Below are 23,877 nucleotides of genomic sequence, written 5' to 3' on the forward strand. Positions count from 1 at the left end.
AGATCTAATACGTGCTGATGCTCAAAAGGCCAAGTTTAATTCAAGAAGAAACTATTTTCGCTGAAATGCAAACTTAACACTTATGTTTGTATAAGTTCTTACCTCGTACACCGCTCCTAAGGGCATGACGAGGCAGGCCACCATGAGGTCGGCGACCGCCAGCGACGCCACCAGATAGTTGGCTACATTCTGAAGATTCCGCTCAATTATAATAGCTGCTATCACGAACACATTACCTGGAACAAATGTATTTTATTAATATTCTGTATTACTTCTTTGTGTGACTATTTGATGCTAGTTTTGCTATTTTACGCTGTTTTTGCTTACATACATGATAATGTATGAGATTACACTGTAATATTTTATGTTTTAAAAGAGTAACTTATGGAGTTTCTAGCCAGTTCTTCTCCATAGGAATGAGTTTTTGGAATAGCGCAATTAGTGTCATTACCATAACTATTTAACGTTTTAAGAGTGCCTGGAAAACGGCATATTTGAGATAAAACTTTTTGATTTTAGAGCTACGGTCTAATTTGAATAGGTAATCGGCTACTTTGAAAATACCAATGCATTATCTAAATTTGAAAATGCGAGTTCAAAATTGCTGTCGCAGTATCTTTGTAAATAAGAAAATTTCTCAGCCACTGTAGTTGGCATGTCCAGCGGTGGACTGCCAAAGGCTGACTTCGAGATTATTAATTTCAATTTGACAAGTCATATATCTTAAACTTGTCCCTTTTATTCTATTTAACGATTTTTATTATTGATATCGCATACAGCAATGTCTTTCAGCAGCTTTCGATTGTCATCTTGTTACAAAGCCTATAATAATTTGCCATCAAATATAGTACAAAGTTTTATCATTTGTAATCTATAAATACATTTGTTGCATTGTAACATTGGGGTCACTTAGTTGGCAGAGACGGTATACAAAGGCATGTAATGTATAAACAAGAAGTCGATACGGCTTCATGAATAGATACGAAATGCAATAGCATTGTGTGGCTCTTGATTCCGAGAAATTTTTCGAACTGGTTGCTTTAGGGTGTGGAGTGATTGTAAGAGATTATTGTTAAGTATTTTTTTTTAATGAATTGGTAACAGAAAATAGCGTCTTAGAGAAATATTCACTAATATTTGTTTTTATTCAGCACAAGAACAGGACCTATTAGCAACGTTAGAAAATATATCGATATTAAAATGTATTTTTTCAGTTGCAAATGACACTATTTAATAAAACTAGCCAAACAATTTATAATGTACAAAAATGTAACCACAATTTAAATCTCTACCTAGTGGAATTAATAGCAAATAACGATTCACGCTTAAAACCAACAAAATACCTTCGGATCGTATTGCATAATAATAAATTAACCAAGTTCGTAAACCTCATTAATAACTATGCAGTAATTAATAACAGCGGGTATGGAAACACGCTATAAAATAAACGATTTATGGACATAGCCCGTGTGAACCATGCCTTATACCACTTCTTAAACTAAAACTACTGCGATTGTGGAAGCGAGAGAGCGCACTTCACCATGTAGAGTTTCATCTCTTTTCCACAATTCATCATCGACCTAGCCTTTTCCCAACTATTTTGGGGTCGGCTTCCAGTCTCACCGGATTCAGCTAAGTACCAGTGTTTTACAAGGAGCGACTTCCTCTCTGACCTCCTCAACCCAGTTACCTGGGCAACACGATACCCCTTGGTTAGACTGGTTGCCAGACTTTCTAGGTTCAGACTACCCTATGTAACGACTGCCAAAGGTGTATGAATAACAGCCAGGACTTTCAGGACTTCCGAAACACGGAGGAAATCGTTATGACAAAGATTGTCACCCATGTAAAGTCCGACCGCGTCAAGCGTAGATTAACCTGTGATCGATCAACTTATGCAGTTATAGCTTCGCCACGAGCTCCTCATTCTCTCACTCTCTACTCTTATCTTGTTTCCACAACTGTCTATCTTATTTTAAGAGATAGTTCAGCTCATAAACCGGTTTATCTAACCTTAAGGGGGGGAAGCACAATATTTGGGCTTCACTTAAACGTTTTAGAGGGTGTTATGTTGTTTTCATAGGTTCATGAATGTGAAAGCTATTACTATAATTGTTTACGTGAATATTAGTTAGTCGAGTTGTTTTTGTTTTTAAGGGTGTGTGTTTTCGTGTGCCAAACTCGTTTAGAGTAAACAGAATTATACCTACGTCACAAAAACATGCTAATAATTATAATCAAAATTAAATTAAAGCTTTTTGTTAACTATTATTCGAATAAAACCCATTTATTATCAAAATTATGTAACAAGCACTTGTTAAAAACCAACCACCTAAAACAATATAGATTCAATATTCCATTGCCCAGCTACTTCTTCACCGCCAATACTTGGACCATACCACACTATCGCTACTTTACGGGTCTACAGATCTACAGATCTGCCTGGAAGCGACTTGACCTACTCCAAACAGATTTAACACCCAACACCCCCCAGTTCAAATACAGTGTTTCAACCAAATCTAGTTAAGTTACTCCGGTATAAGATCTAGATCTAGAAACTTGATATATTAGGATGCATACGATTACTCAGAATTAGGTTACTTTCGTTCATTTAGTTATAATTGACAACTGGCTCCCTAGGCACGATACATTAGTAAAAGCGTTATGTTTCATGTATTTTGGCCCAAATTTTGCGAATTACTAACTTATCAATAGAAAATGTTATATCCGTTTTAGGATTTCCTTTTTCGTATACAATTATTAAGTTTTCAGTTTCGTCCAAATCAGATAAATAAACTTCATTGAAATAAAAACTTTTGAATTTGATTTTGACTTTTTAATGACCGAATAAAAATGATGACCTAAACTGATTTTTAATTTTAATAACGAAATAAAACTTCTTTTTTTCAACATTATTTTTAGTAAAACAATAATATCACGAGGGTATAAGAGTCTTTAATCATAACACATACACAGGTACCGTACATTGATTGATGAGTCTGTTGACTCCGCTCATGGCGAAAACATGAGCTTCATATATCTTAACATATTTACTCATAGACGAGAACTTCTGAACATATAAATAGTTACAGTTGCTTTTTATTGGACGAAACATGCCTGTTATAATAATTGAAATATATTATTAAATGATGTAACGGTTTACTCACGCGTATTTATCGGGGTAGCCCGACTAGTTTCAACTCAAGTCGAGTTCGACTCGCGATCCCGCCGCGTCTGCTCATGATTAAGGACTCCGGTTGGGTCCGAAACTAGTCGGGCTACCCCGATAAATACGCGTAAGTAAACCGTTACATCATTTAATAATGAATCATTCTCACGACAGTTACTATCAAAATTGAAATATATTACAAAAAGTACATTTTGGTGATTTTGATACCTATATCTTCGAGACATTGGGCTGCTTATGTCTTTTTATGGAAAAAACTAGGAAAACTTTTCTTACATCATAACTCAAATAGTCAATATGTTCTCTTCAGCCATTTTTAGGTATAGGCGAAATGAATTACGTCAAGTATTTTTTATTAATATGTTTAAGATGAACTGTATCGGTAAGGTTTTCGAAATCTGAAGGTTACAAAACGTATGTTCTGAGTTTCGCGTTCAGGGACTCTTTCAGATTCTTCATGATATAAATGCTAGTAAGTTTGTAAAATTACTGCTCAGCCCTAAGGCTGTGATTTAGCGCAAATAGATTCCTATGCCTAGCATTGTAGAGTGAAGAGATATTCCAATTAAACCAGATTATCGGAGTTCAGTGTCGCGTTAAAGGTTTGTCACGCGAGCTAGGACAGATATTTAATTATTCTAAACTTTAGGGATTACAAGGACCTCAAATACACTGTTAGTTAGAAAACTAAATTCTAACTGTTTACAACACCCCTCAATAGTTTTTGCCATAATTGATAAAATAAATAGGTACCTAACCCTTTGAAATTATCTTTTTTAAATAATCTAGTACAACCTTATTTGTGGTTATCCTGTCCCTTACGTAAGATAGTTTTTAAAACGTACCAGCGCCATCTAGTTCAAACAACTTGAATTAATTAATCGAATTACCGCCCGATCAATCTGGCAGTGCGACCACACCCCAACAGTACGTCGATAGCGACTTGACCTAGTCGCAACAGCTTTCGCACTTAATGTCCAACAGTTACCATAGTACGGTCAGCAACAAAGGGACGAACAACACCAAAGGTAGCACAATCACGACCAGTCAGGACTGTCGTTTTTGGTTAATCCGGTCGTTCTATTGATTAAAGTCAAAAAGGCTAAGGGATATTTAAGTCCACAGCTTTTGTCCTGCTCTGTTGGCCACAGGCCTCGTGCTAATTTCTACGGTCCTGTACCCGCCTCATCCAGACTCGACCAGAGACCTTTATTATATTTTCGACCCAGCTTGCTCAAGGACGATCGACACGGATGATGGTATTTAAGTAGTTATAAGCCGTATCGATAGCTTAAGTTTGAATCTGTAACCAGCGCCTGACAACGTATTTGAGATCCTAGTCCGCCTGGGTGAATTATATTTGAGGCGAGGAGGCCGACGCTCTTTACACGTCCACACAACACGACAAAGTGACCTACTGCACTACAGGGCGGTGGAAGTCGTATAGCTGTAAATATGAAGGATTGCAACGCATTGCCATACACCGACACAAAAACGTAGCACGGCGGTTCAGGTTTAGTCAGTAAAAGTCTGACATTACCCATTTCCTACCCCAAGGGAGTGGGATTCACTCCCACTCCCTAAGGTAAGTCCATAAGGATTGCCTTACCAAAAAAAAAAAGTTAAATATATTTGAACTAACTTCATATAAACCTGGTCAAGACCACAAACAGACAAAAATCATTGAACAACATCCAGAAACAAGAGCTACGTCAGTATCACGACGTCTAATCATGTTTAGACGTTTGCTGCTGACCGTACACAGTTTTGGCCGATTTGCTTTCATTGTAGTTAGGAGCTCTCATTCACTTGATTGCAGCTCCGGAATATTGGCGCTGATTAGATTGTGTTGGTATGTCTTTGTATCGTTTAATAAAGTACTTATGTACGATATAAATGTGGATTTGCTTTGGGTATACGGATTTAGTTCCTTTCTTCTAGGTTGTGGAGGAAATTGTGATTTTATTTCGTTGAAGTTGATGGCATTTTGCCTTTCTTGGACTTTTGATTTGTAGGTATGTCTTCAGATGTCGAGCCGTTCGATAGGTATAAAAAAATAACGCTCCGGATGGAAGTTCTTTTATATTCAGAAATGGGTGCGGGTACAATATGGGCACACTTATAAACCCCATAGGTGATCACCATTCTAGGAAGCTTTGAGCTACGATTTCCATGCAACCTCAATCCAGGTTGGCAATTTTAGATTCCAATATGAGAAATCCTATTTTTTACACAATGTTTTCGTTCACCATAATTAAAAACAACATCTGAATAAAATCTGCAACTTGCTATAGTTGCTATGAAACACTACACAGAAATGCAATACCATTGCCCAATAAAATGAAAGAGGAAGTGTGTAATGTAATGTTATCAAGTGACGGATTTCAGAATAAGATAATAGGATTCCAAAACACAATTTATTATTTCGTCCTACGGGAACTAACAGAAATTGTTTTCATTGTTTATGATTTTTAGTCCAACTCATTTATCACAATAATACTCAAATTTACACTGAAATGGCGTTAACGATTTCTTATTATTCATATTTTCACAACTAAAAAAGAACCGAACCCGTATCTTATTATTTTAATTTTATTCTAATTGCTTTTTAACAGAAGAAGGTATAAAGAAAATTTCTAATACCAAATTATTTTTCGTTTCGCCTAAATTAATTTTCTGTCATAATTATGAGAAAAAATTGCTTTCTCCGAATCCTCGTTCTTACGATGTTTATTTGTTATTTTCGACCGTTCGTTGTTAGATTTTCCTTATGAAATATTTTTATTTAGAAGAACTACATATTTAGGTACCTAGTTTTCGTACACAGTTGTAGGCTTAAAGAGGTCTGACCCCTTTTAAAGTTTAAACTAGGTCGCAAGTCCTTTGAATCTGTTTTTATTATTTTCAACAGACGACAGAATTAAATGTGGAAACTTTCTTACGCTATTCGGCGCACTCATGTTCTCGGCTTGTCCAACAGCAGCCATTAAAATAAAGATTATAATCATGATACTCAAAACACAAATATATATATCTATACTAATATATAAAGCTGAAGAGTTTGTTTGTTTGTTTGAACGCGCTAATCTCAGGAACTACTGGTCCAAATTGAAAAAATCTTTTTGTGTTGAATAGACCATTCATAGAGGAAGGCTTTAGGCTATAAACCATCACGCTGCGACTAATAGGAGCTAAGATATAATGGAAAATGTGAAAAAACCGGGCAGGTATACCTAAATCATAACTTATATCTTCTACCCACGGGGACGAAGTCGCGGGCAACAGCTAGTATATATATATATATATACGGAGACAGTTTAACACGAAAAGAAGAGAAAATCTTTACGAAAATCCTGCAAGTATTTAAATATATCATCAAAAACACAAATGTTTGGCAAAGTACAGTTATAAAAATAATAATAATCGTTATCAGACCCTTGGGTGTGATAGAAGCGGTTCGTTTAGATCACCATAATTACTCGCTTTGGAGCATGTTACTGTTAATGAGATCACGAAAGGTCTCTCTAGAGATCAACTTATTAATTTGGAACCTAGTTACTTAAATACAAAAGTAGGTATTTTTTATAAAGTAAATTTAGTTATACTTAAGAAAGTAGTTAATAATTATCAAAGTCTTTAAAAGATACAATTTGATGACGTATTGCATCAATGATCGCAAATCTTTCAAACTCAGGAGTTATCGCCTCTTTTTTAAGCCCAGAAATTAAGTGTTTTCATTGCAAGTAAAAAAATGCAGTCCAGAGTACATAATTCATATGGAACAAATAAAATTATATCGAGGACTGACGTTTTGAAGGCAGAGATGGACATATAAGGAAAACCGGATAGAGGAAATACGGATCGCATGCTTCTAAGAGCTCATGAACTTCTGCTGTACACATAAAATATACAGCAAAATAAACCAGGAATATTCCTTGTTTTTGGTGAGGCGTTGGAATCCTCATGGACACCCCACACCCTCAAACTCTACCTGAACTGCCGGGCTACGTCAGTGTATGGCAATGCGTTGCAATCGTTCATACACCGAACGCGGGCTTACACCGGCCAGTAGTGTGGGCCTTATGATTTGAGATGCCGATGAACACCACATATTGTGCCGTCTTGCTTCGACAACTGCACTAGCTTCAGTGTTAGGTTTGGAGGTTAACCGTCTGGTCTCAAAAGTCAAAAGATAACAGTTCCAGTTTAAGAAGATACCTTATTATTTGAAGTTACTATTTGGCCAAAATTTTTACAAACACTTCAGTGTTAATAGAATTCCCAGTAAAATGTGTGGTAATATTTTAAAACGTAAGACAGTTTTATAGAAAAAAAAGTGCGCACTATAAATCGTAAAAAGTTCAGTGCTTTTCTCTGAATAGATTCAAATTGTCAGCCAATAAAATTTTATGCTCTGTTCTGTGCAGATAAAGTGAGGTCCTACCACCAAAACATAAAAAGCTAGTGTTGTAGTGTGTGCGTTACTAAAGCTATACCTATCACTAAAAATAAAATTGATGGACCAACATTATCATGAGAAATATCATACATATGTGACTGTTACAAATGCTGCTTATAATAAAACGAGAAAAAAAAAACATAATATCCAGATTAGCAAATCGTAGAAGAAAGATTAATTAAAGATTTAGCAAAAGAAATAACATGTAAGTAATATGTTCCATTACTGTACCCGTTAACAAATTACCAGTACTTACTACCCAAAGAAAAACAATTTTCTACGCCCCAATATTACTAATCCCTATCTACATAGAATATGTTTGTTAAAGAAAAGTTAGACAAAGGATTAACGTGCCTTCGTAATATTCCAGGCTTGAGGCATCTAACTTGCTTCGAACAGCAATTTGTCACATAATGTATGAAGTGAGCTCAGCTAATAAATCTTTTCTTTAGATAATGACTTTGTAGGACGTCTCAGTAATTAATATTAAATTATGGTTCGGACTTGAGGAATTCACTGATTATTTTTATTATTAAATGATGCAATGGCTTCACTAACGCGTGTATGGGATTGCCCGATTTGTTCCATACTCAACCCGAATCCTTTCTTATCATTAAAAAATGAATTATTCTCATGATTATTTTAAGTTTGAATCAAGAAATATTTAGAGTTTTTGTTTTCATGGCCATCAAACATAAATAAAAATCTTCTGTTATCTTAGACAAACACTTCTTTTTCGAACAAAGTCGAATGAAGAAAGTAAGTAAAAAAAAGGTTAAAACATCCATATTATCATAAGCAAGCTACTAACAAAACACCGATAAAGTCGATAAAGAAAGTCCCGAAGATCTTTATTTCGTTTCCAACCCTTCCATATTCATATCAGAATTTCCCCAGCCCATACGATATCACCTTACAACCTATAAAAAGGTGTTTTAGTCGAAATACCGATGTTCGGAACATCTAGGAACGTTACCGATAAATATGGTCGGCCTTTTACCGTGGAACAGCCTTAAAGGGAAGCATGTAAACTATTTTGTTCAATGCTTCCATCAGAGAGCATCATACTCGTATATATTTTGTGTGTGTAGAGACATTGACGATGGCTCTATTTAGCATCACTCCAAAGACTTCAGAAATGCCTGCTTAGCACATTCACGATCGTGGCATTTTTTTTGCCGGTTTCATTTCAGGGACGAATGGGATCTGGTGTGACTACATTTTGGAATAGTAATTTCGAGTTTTAGGGTTAAATGTTGATCAAACTTTGGCTTGACGTTATGCCATTTGGATGGCTTGATCTCAAGTCTATTGGACGGCATGGCCGTCAATGCCATCCATATGACATGTTTATTTGATTACATAAGTTTCCTCATATTCGCAAAGGGCAAGGCCTGTTCAGCGGAGCTTATAATGATCAGTGAGAGAACTTCTTCAAAGCTTTGAATGTTTTTCAGATGAAACATTTCTGTTGTCCGACAGAGCGTGTAGGTCTTTAGAAAAACTGAGGATAATTATGAAATAGCTGGAGAAGTAATAATATTCTTAGTGGAGCATAGCAAGTAACAGACAACCTTTTTGTATAAAATATTGTTTTAATGATTAATTTTAATTATTAATTTTAAGTATTCTAACAATCTTTGCTGTTTATTGTTTATTTGTATTGAGCAAAATGCCTTTACATATGGAGATTAAGTTTTGATATATAATCCATCGCTTGGTTTTATCTGCCACTGGAATACTGGCATCATATAAGTAGGGCTCATACATCGGTAGTACCTCCAATTTGGCTGTCAGCCAATTTATACAGCCAAAGCTCGCTTTCATATCAGTTTGATTAGAAAAAAAGTACACAAAGGGGCTTTATTACAATAGAAATTTACACGTTGTTTCATTCATATCACACACGGAAATGTAGACTTTGAATCAACGAGCTTAGGGATCAGAATTCGTTGTGGTCGTTTGACGCTCCCAAAGATTCTATCTTTTTGGGTTGAAGAGGTGTTAAATGTGAATTTTCTGAATATAAAAGATATTTCGCACATTATCTGGTCTTTTGGAGTTTTTGATATTATAATTATGTTGTGAAAAGGTATCATATAGAATTTTTCCAACAAGGCTTCATTGTGATATTTGTTCGCTATTTTGAGGAACCTGTCTAGTTGCTTATTATTTTTTAATATAGGTAAAGTAGGTACATTTTCAATTCATACTTAACTAAAAAAAAAAATGACGTCAAATTTGGTGATAAAGTTAAAAAGCAAAACGTTGCTGCACAAAATATTATGTCCTTAATACAGTACTTAAGGTTTTTAAGGTTAAAAAACTAGTGCCAGATACTCCTGATGTTGTTATTTGGCTTATGCTAGAGTGAACCTATTTGGCGCAGTCGCGGCAAACAATTCAAGTTTATTTTATTTTTATTATTATGTTACTCTTTCATAGTTACTGTGTTTTGATGTCTCAGTTGGCTATTTCAGTGCTTTTGTTTTATTCAATTGGATAGTCTCGTAAACACATGATAGCTCTCGATAAGAATGATAAAATTAAGATAAAGACTCCTACAGTGGCATTATGCCCTATGATGAACCCGCTCCGGGAAACTATGATCTCTGTAGCTTCTTTCTCTCTATACCTATCTTTTAACAGAATTTTATATAAAATTAAACTGAAAACAATATGGTACGTTATTCTATTCATAGTTTCATAACACATTTACATAAAAAAACTTCAGGTGCTTCATAGCGGTGTATTTTAAAATTTCACCCGAGATCATAATCACTATAAAGTGTTTGAAATGCAGGAACACAAAAATGTAAAAGGAAACTGCGGAAAAATCATAAAAGGTCAGCTGAGGTACACCAGCTACCGGATAGAATATGCAATATTTTTGTTGAAAGCTGACCCCAATATTGTAGGAAATCGTTTAGCAGACGAGGCTTTAGTTTGGTAGTGTTTTAATCCTGCACCAACGTAAAAAACAAATAAAATACCTATACTTAAAGACGATAATGTCAAAGTTGACTTTTAAAATGAATTTGGTAAAGTAAATTCAATACGTTCAGCAAAGTACAGGTTTTGGTGGATATCAATCAATAATTTTTATAATATCTATCGTGAGACTGATTCATTATTAAATGATGTTAGAGCAGACGCGGCGGGATCGTGAGTCGAACTGACGATCTCGACGTTCGACTCGCGATCCCGCCGCGTCTGCTCATGATTAAGGACTCCGGTTGGGTCCGAAACTAGTCGGGCTACCCCGATAAATACGCATGAGTAAACCGTTACATCATTTAATAATCATTCAATAATACCTTAATCAGTCCATTGTTGGACATAATCATCATTACTTTTAGTCTAAGTGTCAATAAGCCTGTAGTTTTATAGTTCATATTCATTGACTCACCTACAATAGTAGCAAGGATGATAAGTGCAAGCACGACAGACGTGACAGCCATGAGGACGAACGACGTGACGTCACTGGAGGTGGAGTTGGAGCTGGTGCCGTTGATGGTGGTGTTGCAGCCCCACGAGACCGCGTCCACCCACGAACAGTTGCTGCCGTCGAACCATTCTGAAGATGTCGGGTATGTGAGCTCATCTGGAACGGAAACATCACTTGAAATCCAATGGCAACTGATCCAATTTGGCATGTTGATATTGCAAGGAAAATATTTGTCTGTTTATGTACCTAAACATGAGCAAAACATGTCGTTACAAAAATTATGCTCATAGTATTAAAAATAAGCCTGAAACTAATATCATGGTCCATTGCTCAGGATTCAAGTAGAGAATTTTTCGTTCACTTCAATTCAAAAAGTTTAAATACATTATCAAGACTACTGAACCAAACTAATTCAGCGGTTCGAAGAAAGTCGGTTGGGATTTCACAAAACTTAATAAGTATTATGAAAAGTATCTCGGAGAATTTTGAATATCAAGAGTATGAAGAGAAAATAGTGGTTTCAAAACTTTGGATTCGTGCACCGGCGAAATTTTAAATTGGCTTAACTGTACGGTTAGTTGGCGTTTTAAAGGTAAAGTTTTCACAGATTTTACATGGATTTTGTTATTATGAAGGCCTTTTTGCTTCGTTCTGTTTGGATGCCGTTTGAAATATTCATGTATGTTCGGAATTTTGGCAGTAGGTGGAGGTATAAGTGGTAAACATGGCTCGTTGAATAGATTGTTTTACAACTTCCAGGGCTGAGTTTAGGATATTTTTTTGTCAGGAAGCTTATCACTGCATTTTGCGAACAATGTAAGTACTCTATTTAAACTGCCATACAATTTAATATAGGATTTGTGATGCATGGCTATCAGGTAGACGCGTCTTAAAAAAGCTGTTATAAAATAATCTTTAAAAACAGACCTTAATTAGAATAAGTATCATCATTATACACTAAGTCATGTTTCGAAACTAAATTGAACTAAGTAGTTTTCTCAGCAACATGTGAATGCACAAAGCAAATGAATTTAAATCAGTGTTTCGGGAACATCGTTGTCGAAACTTGCCAAAAGTCAGTACACCACAGTTTTAAGTTCTCTCAAGTCTTGCAGTCTTGAAACAGAGAGCTTCGTTTGTGTTTCAGAGGCATTAATTTGAAAGCTCGCATTTCAATCAAGAGTTTGTCTGAGATTGTATGAATTTGTTGAGTAGAATGGATGTGTCAGTGCATGGTTTCAGTCCTGTTATCAATCATAACTTTCGATAATTCGTCGAGATAGAATTCAATATTTGGTAAAAAAAATTACAAATTGAATAATTTCCATTTCCATCCAGCCATTTCTGTGTCCGTAAGTAGTTCTGTTTCGTAGCGACCATTTTTATTTTTACACTAAAACAAATTATGTTCAATATGATATTATGAACTAACCGTAGATTTTTATATTTTGAAATAGTGTTGTTATACAGTTCCTAACATATTTTAATTGAATCACGTCAATAACATATTGTTGAAACTTTTTAGTCAAAACAGGGACCGAACGGCTATAAATTTAACAAATTCCCAATTGAGGATTATCAGGGAATTACGACGGGAAATTGAATTCAACATCTGAAATTTCTCAATGTGGTGAATCGACCTTGAATTGGTCCCTAATAACTTTGGTAACGACCCATAAGTTTGAGGTCTGTCTTGTCTTTTCTGCCTTGTTTGTCAAACTCTGATACAAATTTATTGTTATAAATACCAATTAGAACACGGAACAAAAGTTGCCAGACTATTTGAAATGAAAACTACTGTTTGGAAGTTTTAAACTGTTTTTAATAGCCTAGGCGCAGAACGGGGGCTGCCCTCAACTGAAGGAAATTGTATTTTGAAACCGTGATAATACAAATCACTCAAATGAATTTCCATGGCTTCGATTTTTTTTTATAATAAATCACTTATGATCTTTTCGCTTTCATGCATCTTACTCTTAATAATAGTCGAAGGTAGCTTTTCAACTGTCAAACTCAATTAATAAAATCACCAATGGTTGATTCCGGATTTAAAGAAAAATATGTTGAAAGTGATGTAAGCTTTTCAAAAAGTATTCTCAACGTGAAAGAACGTATTAAAAGAGGACAGTAATAAACCGGTAGCTATGTCCAACAAGATCCTAAAACGACATCACAAGCACACAAAATCACAAAACATAAACAGCACTACAAAAACCGGTTAAAACTAGATCAAGACAGCGCTATTATTGGCTACTCAACAAGTCTTTTATATCCAGTCACTGTAATAGCGAGCTTAACTAGTAAACAATGGAAACGGTCGTCGCAACCCTGTTTAGCTTTTCAAGGAACAATATAATTGGTACCATCTATGTAGTGTTGTTGTTCTATACTGTGATGAAATTGTCATACTTCGGAACTAGTCAAAATCATGTCAGTTTGTTTGATACAAGAAAGTTTTATTACATTATCATCATCGGTCGATGGTGATACATTATGGAAGGGGAAAATAATGATCATGTTTGTTGTAATTTAATAAATTTATAATCTATGTTCACTGTTGTTCACTGGCATGCAAGAAGTAGCGCCATATATTATTTTTAAGTTGGTACGAATATTTTTCTTTTGTTGTGCATTCAATTGTTTATGTTCTGTTCCGGCCCAATACGCGTGTGTGATACAAATAAAAGTAAAGTATATTTATAAAAACTGCATTATTACTTAATCAACTATTTCAATAATGTTATCTAGTTAAGCTTGAGAAAGGCATACCTTCTCACGAACCAATAAAAAGTGAGCAAAATATGTCTATGTATGTATGTATACCTTAGATTTGTCACAATCAGAGAGAAACCAGATTATGTCACAGGCACACAGACAACGTTCACTGCAAACTTACTGTATTCATTAAAATCTATCATCAGAGCGAATAAAATCAATAGGCAAAAGCAGTTCATAAATTGAAAAAATCTAAAAACGGGTCCTTAAAATTAGAAATCGATATAGACTGAGAAGTTACTTCATTCAAGTTTACCGTTTTAATAATTGTAAATTGCATTATCATTAGATTTGAAGCTACCCTGACATTTCAAGGAGCTACGTATGGTATTCCGAAATACCGCTTGCCGAAAGCACGATTTTCCGAAAACACTCTACTCCGACGGTTAGTTGAACGAAAACATTATTGATTGATGAAACGTTTCGCCGAAAATATTATTTATCGACGCTTGGTAGTCCGAATGAATCCTTCGCCGATATAACGGTTCACCGAAAACACTCTTCAACGACGATTGGTTAAACGAACGAAACTTTCGCCGATTCAGTTTACGCTAGCTACTATATTTTATAATTATGTGAAATGCAGCTGAACAATACTTGTAATAATGTATTTTTAACATGACTTCTACAAGACCTAAGGGTGTTGTCAAGGTGAAAAAAAAACTATCCATTTGGCAAAAGAATTCCCCTACAACGAGTGCTATCGGCGAAAGTTTCGTTCGTTTAACCAATCGTCGTTGAAGAGTGTTTTCGGTGAACCGTTACATCGGCGAAGGATTCATTCGGACTACCAAGCGTCGATAAATAATATTTTCGGCGAAACGTTTCATCGGTCAATAATTTTTTCGTTCAACTAACCGTCGGAGTAGAGTGTTTTCGGAAAATCGTCCTTTCGGCAAGCGGTATTTCGGAATACCATACGTAGCTCCATTTCAAGCCTGCTAGTTAATCGGGCGTACAACCGTAACTACAAACAAACAAGAAAAGTGAGGGTATAAAAACGTGGGAAAATAATTCAGTAGTTAAAAGATCCAACACATCCCCCAAATTCAGACACCTAAAATACAAAGCAACGTTTATCAAGTATGGGTAAAAGATTTCGAAATAATTCGTTTGTGTGGCTTCAATAAATGATCTGTCTCACAAAGACGCTTCCAATTCATTTGACCCTTAAGGCTCTACCAAAGGGTGTGACTGAATGCCTGTCACGTATCATCGTGTGAAGTTCTTTAACTATTGTTCCTTTGAGATAATGAGGTGTAGTTCGTATTGAATTACTTGAATTGCTTTTTAGAGGTTAAGGAGTTATCTAGAGGTGAAAGTTGGTCGTCCTATAGTGTACAGGAAAGATATTGTATTTTATTATTGTTCTGATGCCCCCGTTTTGCCTAAAATCAAAAAAGTAATAGATAATACTTGTAATAGGTAAGCTTATCCTACTTCCTTATTATTTTTTTCGCTTTGTAAGTTAAATACATATTTTACACGGGTAATGGAGGGGAGGCCTGGTGATCAGAGACATAGTTATACTATACACACCAGTTTCTATACTATCTATTAATCTATCTGTATCTATTTTTCTTTTGATAATCATTGTAACAAATACTTTTTTTACTTTATGAAAAATAATAAAAACAAATAGTACTGCTAAGTCACTTAGCACCCATCAATTTATCTATCAATCAACCTAATAACTGGCTTGGGTTTTCAACTCCACTATAATTTTACGTCTCTAATATACATTATATACATATATATGTATAATGCTCGTGTTACGGTGTACGCAATGGAAATCTTCTGAAACGGCTCGACCTATTCTCGTGAATTTTTGTATACACAATAAAGAGTTTATTTTTCAACCCGACATTTTTTTGTCATCTTTTTCAGCTAGTCTGTTTCGTATAATTGTTATCTTAAAATTTATTACTTCGAGTGTGAATACCCTCTATATGAGCATTATAAAGTTACAAGCCTTTAAAGCAGTTCCTCAGTCTTATTTTCCTTTCCAAAGTGTTTTCATACGGATTGCCTGTAGCAGTAAGCAAGTCACGTGTTGCGAACTCCACTGCCTATAGTCCGTACACTTTTAGAGGTACTTATGTCACTCCAAGAAGGTCTAAAACCAGTGATTTGTAGGAAACGAAGTTAAGTAACCTTTTTGGAGATTTGATTCCGAGATTCCATTGTTTATCTTAGCAGTGATAACTCGCAGTTTTAGTTTCGGAAAAATCAACCGGTCAAGTACTAGTCGGAGTCGCGTTATTAAAGGTTCCGTACATACTACAAATAGCTAACTATACTATTCAAAACCATTTATGAACGTTGCTTAATCTTGATCTTTATTTTTGGTGTTTGTGGCTATAGCGGCAATATAAAAACATCATCTGTGAAAACTTCAGATGATTTTTTTTCAAAATTTATTTCTGTCTCTACCTATCAGGAGATACCCTTTTAACAGTCGGACGGACAAAGTGTCACAGTAATAGGTTTCCTAGTTTAGCACTTTGGCTACTTAACGAAAAGATAGATCTGGTCTATATACCAGATTTCAATATTACATTAATTCTAAAATAACACCGTTCATAAACCATTTTTACTACACCAGAATTTGATACCGTTCGCTGCAACTAAATTTCATTATACATTGCGGATTAATGGGAGTAGCGAACTAATTGCTAGCGAATGCAGAGAGTAATGTATATTGCATTAGACGAAGATTTATGTTTTTAATACCTACGTATGCAGAATGAAAATTGTTTTTCTTTGAGATGTTTATCGAGTTCTTGATTAGGGTTTATTATGTTTGTGTGTGTGCGTTGATTTATTTTTCTTTGTTTAATGATTAGTTGGTGTAGAATGTTTATACCTTTTGTGATTGTTTTTTAGTTATTGATCATATTGAGTCTTGAGAGTAAAAGCTGTATGCGATAAATAATTGTTGCAGATATGGCTTTGTAATGCATATGGAGAAAAGAGAGATGTTATCGCTCAGAGTTTTATTTAAGTAGAAAAGAAAGCAAATTTCTCCAAACAAATTAAAATACAAGGACCCATTGTGCGGTACTCAACTTAATAAAAAAAAAAATCTTTTACATACATTCATCACGTGTACTTTCGAAATCAAATACTAATCTACAAAAATTACACTTTTTTACACAGAACAATCCTGTACAATCCTAAAACCTACCCCGCCACTAATTTATATTGCATATTAACTTAAATTACGTACAGCTACAGCTGTGCCTGTACTATAATCCTTTAAACTAAGACTGCCGTTGTAAAAACGAGATGCCGCTACATACAGCTAACCCACCGTCTCGCTTGCTCAATGTAAACGGTACTGCTGGTACTTACTGGAGCTAAACGAGGTCAGCTTTAGTAATCTACTCGTATAAATTAAAAAGGTGTGAAGGTGCACAATAAATGCGGCACGAATTGAGAGCGGACGCATTCCAAGCCCGATTCACTTTTAATTATATTTTCCGCATTTAATTAGGAACCGCAATTAAGCGGAGGTATTCATGTGGAAATACTTCTATGAAACTGCCGATTGTAGGGATGATGGGAGAAGATTTGTGCACGTTAATATGGTGTTAGGTTTTTTTGGGATGTTTTATCCAAATGAAATTTAGTGCAGATTACGAGGATTCGATACGTATATTGCAGCGAGGCTTCATATATTATATACTTTCAGGGTCAAAATAAAATACCTTTCATTCTTAAATGGGACGGAATTTGCCTCACAGGTGTTTACAGGCAATATTATTTGATTATATATTTTTATTGGTTTTCCAAATGGATGGCCTGTGGTTAGCTGAGGTTTGTCTGTCTATCTAACTCAAAACTTAAATGTAAAATAGGTTTAATTGCATACCTTTAAAAGATTTATCCTTGTTTATAATAATTTTAGAAAATGTCGTTATTCGATAAACGTAAACTATTTTATGTTATTATACGAAAAACACCAAATAGGTCGGGTTTTGGCAGGAAGTCCTAATATTACCTAGAAAAGCTCGATCATCCAGGTACTTTTAAATAATACAAGCCTATGCGGAAAGGGCCTCATGATGCAGATTGTCTTGGTTGTAAAATAAGCGAGAATGTTCATTCGTACTTAACGTAAATCAAGCAAAAGCACTTCAAAAGTCTTTGCATAAAGCCGGTAAGTAGTAGCCAATTACAAGTTCCTCAACTTTAAGAAAGATAAAGAGTAAATTTAAGGCTCTGTTGTTCTTTTATACCTTGATTAGCATATAAATTGTAACGTTTAATTAATCGCAAACAGAAAAGAAATTACAACTCATAATTCTTTAAGATTTCTCCCAAGGAAAGGGGTGTTATATTTTTGCTGTTGTAATTTCCATTTTTATGATATTTATTTTCAGAAAAATCTTCTGTAGAGTAAAATTGCTTGGTTGTTTTAGGATGGTATAAAGGGCTCATGATTACAGTAAAGTGTCATAGACCTCAGATAAAGGTTGTTAGAGAAAATCTTATATGTATTAAGACTTTAAGAGGTGGAGACAGTTAAGATAAAAGATTTTTACGAGGTGACATTACGGCTTCAATAAAGATAATGTTTTAGAGGTATTTTACCAGATTTAAGAGGTAAACGGAGTGTGTTTTTTGATGAAAATATTTTTAAGTGAAGTGCAGATTCATGATAGGACTTAGGTTAATGCTTTGATGGGAGTAAGCTTGCATAACTTTATTTTTAACAAGAAATTATGAGGGATTTAATATTTTTATGGCATTAGAAGTTAAGATAAAAGTGAAGATATTTTTCAAGCTGTATATACATGTTAAGGTTAGGTTAGGTTAGTATTTTCGTCTTCAGCATTATGAATCGATTTGAATACGCAACGTAAGATAAAAACAAAAGTGTTTTCTTTCTTCAGAACAGAAACTTTACGGAATCTTTAAACATCCCAAAAAGCGTTGTTAAGAAATGTAAAAATTAAAAGTTCAACTGCCGACCTCGACTTTTATAAACGATTCATAAAAAGAATTTGTTGAATTAAAAACTTTTTGGAGTTTTCTATCTCGCTCCAATTGTTGCGACGGGTCAAGGATTTCTGAGTTACAAGAATATTTTTTTAAACAATCTTGTTAAGAATTCCTTTTTTTAGTATTCATAAAGATTTTTTGAAATATTTATGATTTTAATCCATCCTATTTATTTTAAGGCATAAAAATGGGATGAAAGTTGGCTGTAAATTTCGAGGTCTTAAATTATGATCGCGATGAAAAAGGTTTCATGAATTTTGGGCTTGACTCTCCAAAAGGGTCCCTGGTCTTGAGCACGGCTTTAAATGTGTATAAAATTTTTACGTTGGAAAATCTAATGTATATTTTTTCGCCGAAATGTTTCATAGAAATCTATTAACACAGTTTTGACACCACAAAGTTGTAAATTGTATAATTTCACTACAAAACCTTAAAATGACTAAAATGAGTTTGTGTAGCGAAAATATCTGAATATCCCACATAACTGTGCCTATACCTAACTCAAAACACAATACAAAATTTACAAACTCTACAGAAAATCTAAAGATAACACACACAGCTTCAAGTATCAATATGCATACACCAATACGAAACCACGATTAAAATTTAAACCGAAAGTCATTACTACATCCATTAAACCATGTAATAATTAAATATTAAAACAAATAATATTTTGCGATGGGCCAACAATTTTAATCACCGTTTTTAAAGCCGTTGAAATATTAACCCTCGCCTGCAACATGTGGTTACAAGAGTTGTCAATACATTCTGTTTTTGACAGGTCGGATGGCTTGACCGCAACACTTTTTGTCACGGACTTTTATTATTTTTTTTAAGTTATCATATGTTTTTGTATTTTTTTAGAGTAGAATGTTGGTTAGTTTGAATTGTTCGAATGATTTTGTTGTTTGTTTTGGTGATAGGTTTTGTCTACGAGTGTTTGAGTGAGTGTCTACCTATGAGTGTCTATGAGTGGTTTAGAAAAATTTAGATAAAATATATTAAAACGCTCTTCATAGGTAAACTAAGTTTTGGCCTAACGTTACGTGCGTTTACCTATACATGTTTATGAACTATCAATTAAAGACAAGGAATATGTGTGTGGTGTTAGACAGTGATGATTTCAATGCCATTTTGATGTGTACGATAAAACAACATTTTGAAGGGCATCTTTAGAATAATATTTTACTTCCAGAATTTCAAACTTAGACATTTTCGATAAAATATCTGTTCCCTCTTAAATCTAAGAATTTAAAATGAAGAGAAATCCTGATTTGAATGACACGACCTGTCCAGCCTTTTCTCACAGCTTTGACCATTATAAACAAAAAGTCTGACTTGTTGCAAAGTTTCGCTCAGTAAATCAAAAATGTTTGACAGTTCTTATTTATTATCATAAGACGACAGCTCTTTCTCTACATACATATAAATTACATTTGAAGTTTTTCAAGACAGAGCAAAGCTATGCAACAGACCAGTCGAAGGAAGTGCTTTGCAATGCCTGTTCTCAACATTCATAAATTTGTCAGATTTGAAAGAAATTATACTTTTCAACAGTCTCTAAGATTTTAGAGTTTGTAAATTTTGTATTGTGTTTTGAGTTAGGTATAGGCACAGTTATGTGGGATATTCAGATATTTTCGCTACACGAACTCATTTTAGTCATTTTTAAGGTTTTGTAGTGAAATTATACAATTTACAACTTTAAGGTGTCAAAACTGTGTTAATAGATTTCTATGAAACATTTTGGCGAAAAAATATACATTAGATTTTAGAACGTAAAAAAAATATACACATTTAAAGCCGTGCTCAAGACCAGGGACCCTTTTGGAGAGTCAAGCCCAAAATTCATGAAACCTTTTTCATCGCGATCATAATTTAAGACCTCGAAATTTACAGCCAACTTTCATCCCATTTTTATGGCTTAAAATAAATAGGATGGATTAAAATCATAAATTATCTTTCAACCTTCGTCTACCCCAAAACCAGACGCCTGACAATTTCTAATGAAAAAGACATGTGTTTCTGACAATCGCTAATAATAATGAGACAGGTTAAGAGTTAAAGTTGATCGTCATCTCCTAATACTGCCACACGCGAGTCCCGAGTGCCACTTCTAAATAATTCTTTGTTCCTCTATGTTCAATGCAAAAAAACTTACGGTTAGTGTCGTTGAACCCTGGCAGATGTGTCGCGTTCATATTCACTGTCGCTCGCCCTCCTGCGAACAAGTAAAATATGTTTTATTAAATGTACAAAAACTGGAAAAAAACTGATAAAGTATCTTGGTATAATAAGTGATTGTGTATGCTAATAGGATTGAGAATAAATTAGAATATAAGTTAAGGATGTAAGGTTCATTTCTATACATTGAATTTATAGTTTTTGTGATACAATTATTCGATTCGAATTATAAGGTGTATATCTTATATCGCGATCCCGCCGCGTCTGCTCATGATTAAGGACTCCGGTTGGGTCCGAAACTAGTCGGGCTACCCCGATAAATACGCGTGAGTAAACCGTTACATAATTTAATAATGAATCATTCTCACGACAGTTACTATCAAAATATAGGTGTATATCTGTTTTGTATGTTTGTGAAACCTCTCGACACAAGGAATAATTTTCTTACTGCGGGAGAAGTTTAAAAAAGAAGAAAATGCAGGACCATATATGTACATAGTTAAGTAGATAATAGTGTTCTTTGGAATAGAGAAGATATTTTTTCGGCATTTTATGTTAATGCCATTGCAGATGAATACGGTCTAGTACAATTGTTTCACGAAACAAAAAGTTATCGTTACGAAAAAGTCAAACAGGCAAAATTAAATTCAAACACACTTGTAAGATGCAAACAAAAGAGCAATAAAACGTCACAAATAGCATTTAAAGGAGTATTTATGTACAGGTGCAATGAATACTTTGGTACACCAAACAAAATACAATTTGAACGTGGAATAATAACATTTTAAACGGTTCGTTGGCTCTTAATACTGTTACGAGTCCACTCTTCCACGGCGACAACCGTTAACAAAATGAAAATTTAAATTCATGTTCTATGAAGTCAGTATAGGGATTGTTTTTTCAATTTTTGTTCTTTTACACTTCTTTCATTTGTATTTGGAATGTAATTTGAAATTGAATTTGGAATATCGTAATAACGGGTTAAATGGTTTTGATCAAGTTTGTTCCTTTTTGCATTGAATACCAGGACAAAATGATTGTGTGTGTGTGGCAGTAAGTTTTCTTTTCAAACATTCAAACATAATATCTAAAGGGACAAAAATGTTGTATGTAAGTAAACTGTAATGTCTAAACTATTTCAAGGCTAAACTGCTTGACAAAATTAGATGAAAATTTGTATCTGGTCATTTCGAAGAAAATATATTGGCTCTCTTTTCTGATATAGCTAACTTTCCTAGTCTACAGGGAATATAGAAACGAAATGTTTACTTGTGATTCGTAATTATTATACTGTCGAAATATTGCTGCTACATGAGAAATAAATTTGCTCTAGCTTCCCCGTTCGAACATGATTTTTTTACGAAAAGTATTGAATATATTTTTTTTAATTTTGGAAAAAAATGTGCAATCTATTTCTTTTTTCCGCTGTTATAAATAATACAAGTTGAAAGGGAGATGAACGCGCTTATAAAACAGGAGCATCGCGGAATCGAGACACTACTACGCGCAGTATAGATAGCTATCTCGCTTTAAAAATATCCACAGTCGTGTTTCAATATTTCATAGTACAGGCACTGAGCGTTTTAAGGTTTAATAAAGGTTTGAAATTATCAAGAAAGCAGTTATTTTCGTTGAATGGAAGGTAATTAAAATGACAAGTGAAAAGGTTATGTTCTAAAATTAATTAAACCTTCATGACTTTGATTTTAATATTAGATAAGAGCTATTTTCATCACAATAACAATTTCAATTTGTTAATTTTCAGAACAATTTTGCTATTTATGCTCATATTTGTACATTCGAAGGAGATTTTTGGTCTTTTTGTATGGTTGATAGTCAAGCTATTGATAGAGTTTAACCCTGAAACAAGGCAGAGGCATGACACATCCTTGAATAAAAATAAATTATCATGTGTATTAGTTTTGTTTTATTTCGTAATACGCACAAGACATTGAAAAGCAATTGGCGCGTGCCGGGATTTGAAGCTGCTACCTTACACTTGACAGCCCCACGGTCACTAGCTATAGTGTCTCTGTTGTTTTTCAACGGTAATGTTTTTTAATTAATTAACAAATGTTGATGATAATTGATATAAATACTATTTATTAACCGTTCCTGTTATACAGTCTTGTGAGGTTATTAACAGTGTGAAAGTAATGCAGCCTTCTATTTAAATACATGTTACAATTTTGCTTGAAATCTAGATTATATTTAATAATGTTGATATTAACACTACGCCGGCCGCAATGAAAAGTTTCATTCAAAATACAACCTTTTATTTGAATAACACTTTATTAAATGAATGGCGCTCTCATTAAAGTTAACTTCAAGTTTCGACTGCTGCAATTTTAAAGTGCTGTTTATAAGATTGTGTATGAAAACCTTTTTTGTTTTGTCAAGATTTCCTTAATTAGTTATGTAAGAAACTTGTTATTGTAGAAGTGAATACTGAATATTGTACGTAGCATGTATTTATACAGTAGTTTTTTTCCATGTTGTTATACACTAATTTCCTTGTTTGTTGTTTGTCGTTTATGTTGGATTTTTGCAACTCAATTTTGAGGCCCTTCCCGATAAGCTAGCAAGGTGAAATTTTTAGGGTAGCTTCAAGCCCGATGCTATTTACAAGTATAAAACAGCTGGACCAATTTTGATAAAATTTGAATCGAGTGATATTTTAAAAGACGGTTTTTAGATTTTTCTAATCTATTTTATTTTGTATCAACTGTCTGGTTTTTACAAGATAGTTGGAATTTTCAATTTTGAAATAAAAAAACACTAAACGACGATTCCCAAGATCATATTTATTGTTTTAGA

The 23,877-nt window shown here is 34.2% G+C and overlaps 1 protein-coding gene across 1 annotated transcript in view; it reads right to left on the bottom strand.

Moving 5' to 3' along the window:
* The window catches only part of LOC113498672 (5-hydroxytryptamine receptor), a 79,131-nt gene that overhangs the window by 3,595 nt on the left and 51,659 nt on the right, over nucleotides 1-23,877 (bottom strand). Inside the window, exons 2-4 of the mRNA XM_026878782.1 lie at nucleotides 21,038-21,097; nucleotides 11,056-11,250; nucleotides 103-236 (exon numbers count right to left, since the gene is read on the bottom strand). Coding sequence (XP_026734583.1) covers nucleotides 103-236; nucleotides 11,056-11,250; nucleotides 21,038-21,077 — 369 coding nt within the window. The 5' untranslated portion in view covers nucleotides 21,078-21,097. The remainder of the gene's footprint in view (nucleotides 1-102; nucleotides 237-11,055; nucleotides 11,251-21,037; nucleotides 21,098-23,877) is intronic.

This window comes from Trichoplusia ni, chromosome 11 (genome assembly GCF_003590095.1).
Source record: "Trichoplusia ni isolate ovarian cell line Hi5 chromosome 11, tn1, whole genome shotgun sequence".
NCBI classification, from domain to species: domain Eukaryota; kingdom Metazoa; phylum Arthropoda; class Insecta; order Lepidoptera; family Noctuidae; genus Trichoplusia; species Trichoplusia ni.